The sequence below is a fragment of the Nicotiana tabacum genome, chromosome 9, assembly GCF_000715075.1.
Source record: "Nicotiana tabacum cultivar K326 chromosome 9, ASM71507v2, whole genome shotgun sequence".
Taxonomy (NCBI): domain Eukaryota; kingdom Viridiplantae; phylum Streptophyta; class Magnoliopsida; order Solanales; family Solanaceae; genus Nicotiana; species Nicotiana tabacum.
Window position 1 is genome coordinate 98,667,711 of NC_134088.1, and position 11,655 is coordinate 98,679,365.

An 11,655-nucleotide genomic window follows, 5' to 3' on the forward strand; every position below is an offset into this window, starting at 1 on the left:
CCATACAGTAATATGAAGGGAAAAAAGCACGGCAAAAGTAACGCAGAGTTTTTCAATGCACAAGATCGACGGTGCAATAGGAAAATACAGTTCGAAGCAATATTTTACAAATAAGCAAATATTTTTTTTTTAAAAAAGGTTTAAATGAACTGAGAAATTATAATAAAACAAAACTCATGAAAAATATTCTCAACTTACCCCCAAAACATAAACAAAGCCATTAGAGTAACAAGAAGAATGACCACATCTTTCAGAAAGATGAACAGCCATCACCTTTGGATATAACCACATTCTCAGAATTTATAAGTAAAATGTCGTCAAAGCTAGACTACTCACATCGATGAAACCAAACAACCAAGTGACCCTTTTCGCTTTCTTTGTTTATTGTTGGTGTTGTCGAAATTACAAGCAGAACGTGTACTGGTATATATATTAGGCCACGAGTACCTCTATACAGAGTCTATTAAGTTTATCTAGAAAGGAAGAGGAATGCATGCAGTGCAGAAAATTGTCAGCTAGAACCATGTAAGAACTCCCAATGAACAAACCCTGCCACACACGTCCGAATATCCTGCTGTTGAACTGTAGGAACAAAATATGCCATCATCTTCTAGCAGCCGCTTAATCTTCTTAGTGAGATATATATCTTACAAAGAGAGAAATGCGGAATGAAGCTATACACAGATAAGAGACAATGCACATCAAACAGAAGATCAATGTAATTATCTTATCAATCACTGTACAGGATTAAGAGATATTTAATTAAAAAATATACTATCAAACTTTTAAAGAGCATCTAATAGATCTATCATAATTAATTCTATTGAAGGATACTACTCTTTATATAGGTAAAGGATGTGGGTTGCCATTTATTCAACCAACATGGAGGTTCAAAGTCAACAGGATCTCCAATTTCGCTTGTCAATTTGTTGAATACATACCCAATCCCACCATGGACAGCACTCTATGCAGAAAGAAAAATACATTGCATATTAACAAGATGGTGACATAGCAAACATAACACACACACATACACGCCCCCAACGGTAACGACCCGGGCCGGTCGTTTTGAGCTCTAGCACGTCGTTCGGCGGTTTGAGGCCTTGAGTAGTTTCACTTCAGGTATTATAACTTGTACGCGTGGTCGGAATTGAATTTGGGGAAGTTCAGAGTTGATTTGGAAAGAGAAATCTAATTTCGGAAGCCTTAAGTTGGAGCAATTGACTAAAGTGTGATTTTTGAGTAAACGACCTCGAACTAGGATTTGAAAATTCCAACAGGTTCGTATGATGATATTGGACTTGCACGTATGTCTGAATCGGGTTTTCGATGACACGGGAGCGTTTCGGCGCCTATTGTAGAAGTTGACATTTTGGAAGAATTTCATAAATTTGGGTTGAAGTGTATTTCAATGTAATCGATGTCCGTTTGGGATTCTGAGTCTGGGGATAGCTCCGTAAAGTGATTCTGGTATTGGGAGCGCGTCCGGATGTGGATTTGGAGGTCCGTAGGTCATTTTGGGGTCATTTGGGGAAAGTTAAAAATTTGAAGGTTTTTGAGAAGTTTGACCGGGAGTGAACTTTTTGATATCGGGGCCAGATTTCGATTCCGGAAGTTGGAGTAGGTCTGCAATGTCGAATGTGACTTGTGTGCGAAATTTGAGGTCAATCGGACGTAATTTGATGGGTTTCGACATCGAATGTAGAAGTTTGAAGGTTTAAAGTTCATTAAGTTTGAATTGGGGTACGATTAATGATTTTGATGTTATTTAATGTGATTTGAGGTCTCGAGCAGGTCCGTGTTATGTTATGGGACTGGTTTGTGCGATTTGAACTGGGTCCTGGGGGCCTCGGGTGTGTTTCGGGGTGGTTTCCGATCATTTCGGACTGTTTTGGACTGTTGTTGCTGGTGTCTGGTATCCTTCTTCGCGAACGCGAAGGAAGTCCCGCGTTCGATTGTGAGGATGCTGGGTTGGCCTTCGCGAACGCGGCCAAGGTGACGCGAACGCGAAGAAGAAAGGGGGAGATGGGCCTAAGGCCATTTGGCCTACGCGAACGCGTAGAAGGGAACGATAACGCGAGGGGTCTAGGCAACTGGCCTTCGCAAACGCGATCAGAGTGTCGCCAACGCGAGGGATGTACCGTGTTCGCGAAGAAGGGTCGCCTGGGCAGTGAAGTTTTTAAAAGACGGGATTTGATCATTTTCCTCCATTTTTCATTTGGTTGGGCGATTTTTGGAGCTCTTGGAAGAGAGATTTTCGTCATATATGTCAAGGTAAGTGATTACCACCTATTGCAAGTTAAATACTTGGATTATATAAGAATTTAGACTTGAAAATTTGTGAAAATTTGGGATTTTGAAGAAAAACCAAGAAATTTTAATTTTGGATTTTGACCACGAATTTGGGCATGAAATTGAGAATAAATTATATATTTTGGATCGTAATGCTATGGGTAGTGTTTATCTTCAAATATTTTCGGAATCCGGGCACGTGGGCCTGAGGGTAATGTTTATTGACTTTTCGAGCGGAGTTGAAAATTGTTGTAAATTGAATTATAATGAGTATTAGAGTACATATTTATGGATTTGCACCCTTATTGGCTAGTTATAGAGCGATGTGCATTGTTTTGAGTAGTTGGAAAGACATTGGAGCTGGTTATGGGATTTCGGAGCGAGGTAAGCCTCCTTTCTAACCTTGTAAGAGGGAATTAACCCACCTAGGTGAATCAAATTATTATGTGCTTCTATTTGTGGGGGCTGCGTATACACGAGGTGACGAGAATCCATGCGTAGCTACTATTATGCTTATGTCCGGGTAGTCTAGGACCCATATCATGTTGTTCTTGCGATGTCTGCGCCCTACTTGTTAATTTAATCGTTTAAAACATTTAGAAACTCGAGAGAGGAATTGTAAAAAGGTTAAACTTCATTTACTTGACCGTTAAATGAGAATTTGAAATTCTTGCAATATTTTTCCCTTAATAAATCTTGAATTGGTTGTCTAATGTGTTTTCTCTTTTGTGGAGCGGGCCGAATGCCTTGGTAGCAGATAGATGCATCTATGGTTCGCGACGTTCGACCCTCGACAATGCACAATTTAAATATTTATGTTGGATCGGGTCATACGACCTCGACATGATTTTCGCATGATTGAATTGGTTGCTTTAGAATTTATGATAATTGATATTGCTTCGCTGGCCTGAGATACAAAATGATAAACGATGAAAAATAAATTTGGAGATTTCTTATTAACAAAAGAATAGTTTACTTATTTCATGATATTAAGCTTATAGCCGTTCTACGTCATTCATACTTACTTATATCATTGGTATTTTATTTATAACTTATAGTAAGTGTCGGAGTCGACCCCTCGTCACTACTTCTTCGAGGTTAGGCCGGATACTTACTGGGTACGCGTTGATTTACGTATACATACTACACTTGCTGCACATTTTTGTGCAGGTACATATATGTGTAGTGACCTTCTGGGCACGCAGTTATTGCGGGGACTTAGGTGAGCTGCATTCTATACTACGATCCGCAGCTAGCAGAGTCTACTTCAGAGTATTTATATTTCTCCTGTCCAAATTTGTATTCCGGACAGATGCTGTATTTTATTTTACATTTCTAGTTGAGCCTCATGCACTTGTGACACCGGATTTTGGGGTGATTATAGGTTGTCATGTATTAAAATTGTTAAAAATATTATTATTTACTCAGTAAATTTCATCTTTTACTATTTAATTGAAGGAAAATATGATTTCAAAAATATTAAAATGAGAACCAAATTAAGTATTTATTTTCGGCTTGCCTGACAGCGGTGTCCGGCACCATCACGACTTTTAATGGATTTTGGGTGGTGACACCAACAGACTTCATAAGAGAAGCGAGACTTATATTTTTACACTAATCCTAAGAACAAATAAATTTAGGGGTGAAAGACAAAGAAAAATGGGAAATTATGTTCCCAATTTTCTTTTTTCCTTGTGCGTTGGGAGGGAATGGGAATCTAGAGGACACTCCTTTTGGAAGAAGATTTAAAAAAGAAAAAGAAAACACTGTTTTTCGTTTAACATTAATTGCAGAGCCTAAATGAAAATATGCTGAAGAATTAATCAAAATAAACAAAGAAAACTGAGATTATTGCTAATATTGCAGTCAAATTTGAAGTATACATAGTTAATTGTAGCTATTGACAAGAACAAATTTATATGTATAGTTCGTCAAAACTTTTGAACTCTATCAAACAAATTATTTGTTATATTGTTCACTTTTGAAACCCACATGTAGGTTGCAGCAGCTACCAGTTTTTCGTGACTGATTCGTTTTGCACTACTCATCAAATAAATATCGACTAATAAGCTTTTTTTATTTATCAAGAACTATTTCAGAAAAAGCCAGAGATGCAACCTATTCTCAGTAGATAACCATGATCTTGTTACATAGATCCTTCCAAATTAAAATAATGCTAGTTGCATATAGCGATCATCAATAATGAGAGAAAATTCATCGTATAGAACAGCACCAAATAAAAAACTGGTAAAGCACAACTTTATATGTAAATCAGACCAAGATTCTAAAAACCTTACCTTTGGATCAGGTGCAGAAGCTTTGATATTCATGAAGAACGTCTTATATGTTCGCATGGTAGAACAATTTGCTTAAGCTTCAGGTAAGATCTGATCGTGTATGTAAATTTGATCTGAGATGTACTGATGTACACAGAGTACCAAAGCAGTAAGTTGAAGAGATTTCATTTAACTTTTCATTGTGACCAGTAGCTCCATAAAGCATCATTAACATCATGTTCTACTGGGAAAAGAGTAAACTGATGTTTTCCTTTCTATTGGAAAACGGAAAGAAAACAGAAACATAAACCAATAGAAGAAACGACTCACGAAATGCAAAATAGAGATTACCAAACGACTTCAATGTAAGAGAATTCACACTAATTTGACAGTTCACCCTCTTCGTTTGGCACTCTCTCTTTTACTTCTGAAAAGTATTGAGAAGAAAAACAAAGTCTCATGAAAGTAGGAGTTAGAGATCGATAAAAGCTACAAAGCAATTCAATTCTATTTTGTCCATGTTCAGATGTACCCTACAATATTATTTTTGTGGGATGTAAAGCATAAAAATTATTACATGGCATCAGTTAATTGAACGCTTTTTGAATAACTTCATCATAAACTATGTTATACGTTGAGTGATCATCCTCGGTGTCTGATGTCAGCGGTCGAATTAATAGTTTCATGCCTTCTGAACTTTTAGCTCTTGATAAAGCTTAACATAAAGTTGACCATGGGAAAAAACTGGTTCGCGTAAATAAATTCCAATGAAATCCAAAGTTTGACCTTGAGCTTTATTTATAGTCATAGCAAAGCACAATCGTACTGAAAATTGTGTTCTTTTAAAAGCAATCGAAATTTTTTCATCTTGTGATACTAATATTGGTATTCTTGGAATAAAAACATGTCTTTTGAAAATCACCACTAGCAATTTTGCCACTTATAACATGTGTTTTAAAACTACAACATGTTAACCATGTGCCGTTACATAAACCTTCACAGGGCCTTAAATTTCGTAGTAACATTACCGGACAATTTTCTTTTAATGTCAATATATAAGGAGGCAAACCAGCAGGGTTTAAAGTATGCAAATAATCTTCGAATTGACTTTAGTCATTCAATTCAACAGTTTCATCAATTGCAACAAATGTTGTAGCATCTTTTGGGAATTTATATATGAGCATATCATTTATTTCATGAACAAAATCATTTTTTGTTGTCAAGATCACACGAGAAGCTATGGAGGAAGAATCGTCAAATAAGAAATCTTTATCGGGATATGTTACCTCAAATAACTCATTCAAGGATTCTTCTTCAGTGGTAAAAGGAATGATTAAAGAGTCAGGAATTTGAACTTTATGCTGGGCGTCAAGTCTTTCTTTTCCATTTCCAATTCTCATCAAGTATTCACAGAAGGCGGGATTTGTTCTTGCACGCATATTCTCTGACAGCTGTAGTTTTTCTAGCTGATTCCAAATTTCAGAGTATAGTAAACTTTCAGAAATGAAATCTTCTTTTCTCCCATTTCAAACAACTGAAAGAGTTTGTCTAAAATCACCTCCAAAAATAACTACTTTCCCACCAAAGAGCATCTTAATATCCATCAGATCCTTCAAAAGTAAATCAAAAGCTTCAATCGTTTTCCCTTTAGCCATTGATGCCTCATCCCATACAATTAATTTTGCGTTCCGAATTAAACGTGCAAGTGAACTCTGCTTACTGATATTGCAACCAATATTTTCATAAATATCAATAGGGATCTTAAAGTGCGAATGAGTTGTTCGCCCTCCAGAAAGAATAGAAGCTGCAACACCAGAACTCACAATTGCTAGTGCTACAAATCCCTTAGATCTTACAGTAACCAACAAACTTCGATATAAAAAAGTTTTACTAGTTCATCCTGGCCCGTCAATAAAAAAGCTCCTGATTTGTTGGAAAATATTCTATCAACAATCATATTGTATGCTCTTCGTTGATCTGTATTTAGTTTTTTTTTTTCTAATAACAAATCTTGTTCACAAACTCTTTAAGTTTCTCTCAAAATAAATTTCTTTTGCCTCTTTAGCAATTGCAGAAGCTCTAATGTTTTATCCAACAAGCTTATACTCGTTAATGTCGTATCCCATTAAGTGTAATTCTATCATTGATCTAGTTCAGGACTCTATGATAAACATCTTTAAATCCATTATTTGGCAAGAGTTTGAAGTCTTCTGACATTGAGTCTTCAAATTGTTCCCATAACTCTTTTGGATTGGTAGGAGTACAATATACCAATAGCGTAGCAAATAATCGTCTTAAACTATATGGCAATTGGTAGCTTGCAGCTTCAATCATACAGTCAACCAAACTATTGTCAGAATGTAATAATCCTCTTTTTCAACAGCTTCTCTAAATGTAATATAATATCTTCCATTTACAGTACGAAGATCTTCATATGATGTTGGTCCTCTCACATTCAGTAATAATAATCTGAGATAATATCTCTCACCTTCTGTTGGATGACATGTCACAACACGTTCAATAACGCTACGTTGTTTTCTACGTGTCCACGTCTTGTCTGTAACTGACCAGACAAAGTATTCTGGAAAGTCTTTATACAATAGCTTAAGTTTTATATCATAATCATCTGTTTGGTTCATGACCAAAAATTCTGTCAACATTATTTTTCTAATCAGAGGATTTTTTAAAATTGCATTTATACTCTCAGTGCTTTTAAAAGAAATATATTGTTGTCCATCAAGGTGTAATTGAAGATGATAAGCACTTGGTGTCATCTCACTAATAGGAAAACCAAATAAACGCCATATAGCTTCGGGTGGAGATACCCATCTAGCAGATTGATATTCTTTTATTTCATCAATTTCTGTGTCTTTATCATTGTCATATACAGAAAAAGAAATTTTGTCGTGTCCTTTACATATGTACTTGTAAAGATACTTGACAACTTTAATATCTGAGCATATTTCGATATTCATATGACAGCTAAACTTGCCAAGTAAAAAAGGATTATATGGTACCACCCATGAATTATCGAGGAATTGTTCTCTAATTTTTATTGCTTCACCTGTATGTCGTCTTCTGTAAATAGGATAAGAGTTTTTTCCTTTTGATGTTCGATCAGCAAAATCTTTAGGGTAATTGAATTTACAACATCCATTTTTCATGCATGAAATTGTAGGATTCAAAGAACCACAAGGACCGTGCATCATATGATGTACAACAAGTGAGTATAAATAAGGCTCTTTATCAGGATCAGGTAATTCAGCACAAACAATTCTGTCGTAAGATTTGGGTGTCAACAATTTGTATTCATTAGCAAGAATAATAAGGAAATGTGCATGTGGAAGACCACGTTTCTGGAATTCTACAGTGTACATAAAAGCAGCAACCTTTCCAAATATATTTCTTTTTAATATATCATTTTTTAGCTCTTCCAGTTTTGCTCTAAATACTCGACTAATTAAGTCAGGTCTATTTTGTGCTTCATCAGTAGATAACAAATGTTCTTTTATTTCTGGCCACAGTGGGTTGCATGTCATCGTTAGAAACAAGTCAGGTGTTCCAAAACGTTGTACCAAAGCAATAGCATCCATATATCGCCAGCGCATATCTCTTGGTCCCCCTGTAAATGTAACAGGAAGGAAAGTTTGTTTTCCAATTCTAGAAGCATCTCTTTCACCATGTCTTAAGACATCAAGAATACCCTGCAAAACTTCAATTCTAAACAAGTCTGGATTGAAAGAGAAGAAGTCTAGTTGTTGTGTTTCAAGTTTTATGAATACATCTACTAGATATTGTTGGAATATCCTTTCAGTATGTATTTGAATTTTATAACAATAATATTCACGACAAGAGACATTATTTCTTTTTTTTTTCCTTTGTTGTTCTAGTACCCGAGCTTCCATATCAAGAAAATTGTCAATTGAACACATGTTTGCAACACTTGGTAAATTTTCCTGTTCACAGTAGATACGACATCTAGTAGCATTCTTTGGTTGAACTATTTTCTTAATACCACAGTGCCACCCACCTTGACCATATGGAAATAATAGGGGATACTGCAGGTGGATCATAACAACCATAGTAATAATTGACTAATTGGCTTTTATTGTTGTGAGTATAAATTCGGATGTGAAGTGTGGAAATATGAATGCCTTCTTCAACCATTATTACTGCAACTTCAGATGCAGTAGGTAGGTTATATACTTACTGATCTAAATCTGAGTCACATTTGAGCGCAATATAAAAGTTCGATAATTCTGGAACATCCGCCAAAGATTTCAAGAAAACACAATATGGATTATTTTGTAGTATATTCATCAATTTTCTGATCATCGACTCATGTACTCTAGTTGAACAAGCAATTCTGTTTGCTACCTCATTTTCATTGTCATAGAAGTATAACTGTAAATTTCTTCCTTTCTCGTTCGCAGGATATAAATCATCTATAAAGTGATACATTTTTCCTTGAACTCTAAATGTGTAGATACCATGATTTCTCTTAGCTAAGTCTCTGTCATATTTTACCCCGAGCGAAGTAAATGCAAACATGTTATTGTATGTCCTAACATACGTTCGGAAATGGTCAGACTCTTCACTAGTACCCAAAAATAAATTCCGTAGCTCTGTAGGCATTTTGTGTGAGGTAAGCTTGATTGAACCTTTATTGCAACAGAATCCAAGGTGTTCATATTGAAATCTTTTTGCGGCACAAAATTTACAGTTTGGGACAACTTTGAGAGCAACATATTTGGTTTGTGAACCAGTAACATGCAGAGGGGATCTTCTATGTAGTCTAACGCCTGAATATTACGGAAATGATTAGAAGTCAATTTCCACTCCAAAGGAAGATAACGAATACTATTCTAACTTGAAACTGATACAAACCTCTATTTGCTACATTCTCTGAACCAACACCACATTGTTCATTAGATGTACCTGATGTGGATCCTAATATAGAGCCAATTATGAATTACATAGGCAAATGGTTTATGGCAGTATAAATTTTATTAAAATAATATGTTTCTTATACTCATCTGTTTCGAAGATGGAAAAACGACCAACTAAGCTTTTCCCTTTCGCAGAAGCAGCAAGTAAAGTACTAACTTCACATTTAGCAGCTAATAAAGAAGCGTGAAACACGTTTAGTTTAAACTGACTGCGTTTAAACAGAGAGCGAATGTTTAATTTGCTAACCTTGTTTTGAACTAAGAGCAGAATCTCTTATTATGAGAGCACTCTCCCTTTGAAGCTTCGAATTACTTAGAGTTGTTGAGTTGACTGAGTTATCCAGACTACGACTCTCTAGAAGGCGTTTTCTTGAATCGAATTCTTTCATACGCCGGTGTAACAATAATGCTTCCTTTCTATCCGCTGATATTTCCTTATATTTCTTACGGCGATTGAGTTTCATTTCAGCACTTCTATCTGCCAGGCGTGGACTTTTGTTCTGTTGTCCTGAACGTGATATAGATACACTGTTTTTATCCCCTGACATCTATACTCATGCAATGTAAGCAGTGTTAAAAAATAAACTACACCCTTTCTCCAAAAAGATATCAGCTGAAAGGCAAAATTGAATAATTTTGTGGGGAACTGATGTTTTCTACTAGCTTACCTTGTAAAACCAGAGTAGTTAGACAGAGTAGTCAGATGTTAATTCCGAAAACCTGCAAACAGTGTGCGTCACTCATTGAAGCAAAAATGGGCAAACCACATTTTCCGCAGAAAATCGAATGTCGGAATATTCATAAAAGCCTTCAAGTTAATGTCACTCCGCCCATTCGTTTCAGTAATTTAAGATGAGTTTGGTGGAAATCACTAATCAGCATCTAAAAGAATTTCTCCACTATAGAGTAATTAAATTAAAGTAATTATGGAAATTTGAAAAGTAAGCTGGAACATCAGTCCAAATGCATTGTATCACTTAATCAGAGGTTCTTACAAATTATTTTACCATTTTCCTTCTGCAATTTAGTCTTTCTTCATAATTTTTATCTTTATTTTTTCTCCTCCAACATTTTAATTCATAGTAGTTCAACGTAATTTCTTGCTAATTTTAGTTCAAAATTTGAGGAATGTCTAAATGCTTTGCCTCATATTTGATTACACCCCACTACAGGAGAAAAGCCTAATTCATTGAATAATTTTCTCAAACACCTACAGGCAGAGGCTAAACCAAAAACACAGAAGCTACGCACATAGAAAGAGGAGCACGGAGACAATGGAAATAATATAGTATAAGCTGATCTCACCCGGAAGTGATCAAACACAAATTAGTAGCAGCAAGAAAGCCGAAGAACAGAGCGAAACTAAACAGAAAGATAAACAGAGTATAAACTGATTGACAATTGTACGGGGAAGAAAAGTAAAATCTAATATTGCCCACCGTTTATCCAAAAGCGGAAACACCAGATGTCCTTCTCTCAGAAGCGTGAGTCAGCAGATCCGAGCAGGAGCAATTTGGTAAACCTGATTTTTAAGAATGAAACAGAAATCCAAAAGGCTGCGTACTTGGGAGCTGAATATTTCTGATTTTTTCGTGATTTGAAATCCACAAGAAAGCCTAGAGATAACTCGTCTTATAGAGTAAGAGAAAATGTGATATAAAATTACCAAGATACCCATTGAGCACAAGTTGACTTCGGAGACCTGTTTAACTCTCTCTTATAGAATAAGAGAATATCAAGATGTTTGTCTCTAAAAATAAAAAAAAAAAAAAAAAATATATATATATATATATATATATATATATATATATATATATATATATAAAACTTCAAAGTTATGAACGAATCATTTACACAAATTTGTACTTTCAAACAAACTACAATAAGACTTTCCACATTAAACATTCACATAAATTTATATTTTATTCTTTCATATATAACTTTCAGTCCACTTTAAGTAATTTTTTGGTCTTTTTTATGGTCCATAATATTTGATTTTTTTCAGATATCAAAAAGTAATTAACTTCTTCTTTTCAAAGTTGCCCTTGGAGTAAAGAGCCTAGGAGTAGTTTGTTATATTTTCAATGAGCAAATTAAGGTTAATATGATCAATTTTATTGTTAATTAATGCTAAAAGG

At 35.2% G+C, this 11,655-nt stretch overlaps 1 protein-coding gene across 14 annotated transcripts; it reads right to left on the reverse strand.

Annotated features, from left to right (window-relative positions):
• Window positions 1-201: 201 nt before the first annotated feature.
• On the reverse strand, window positions 202-11,136 carry LOC107798065 (uncharacterized). Of its 14 annotated transcripts, none has more exons than XR_001650819.2 (6): window positions 10,957-11,136; window positions 10,186-10,237; window positions 9,765-10,065; window positions 4,920-4,995; window positions 4,590-4,712; window positions 202-646 (listed from the first exon to the last, which is right to left on the reverse strand). XR_001650819.2 is itself a non-coding variant. In XM_075221922.1 (5 exons), exon 5 carries the CDS (start codon window positions 8,174-8,176, stop codon window positions 6,899-6,901), a length of 1,278 nt encoding a protein of 425 aa, XP_075078023.1. In that variant the 5' UTR covers window positions 8,177-8,272; window positions 9,765-10,025; window positions 10,186-10,237; window positions 10,823-10,879; window positions 10,957-11,136; the 3' UTR covers window positions 5,258-6,898. The 14 variants fall into 14 exon arrangements, 6 of the variants coding, with proteins under 6 accessions (XP_075078023.1, XP_075078021.1, XP_075078022.1 ...); XR_012694974.1 differs by having other exon boundaries at window positions 202-674; XR_012694975.1 differs by having other exon boundaries at window positions 4,899-4,995.
• Window positions 11,137-11,655: the final 519 nt, after the last annotated feature.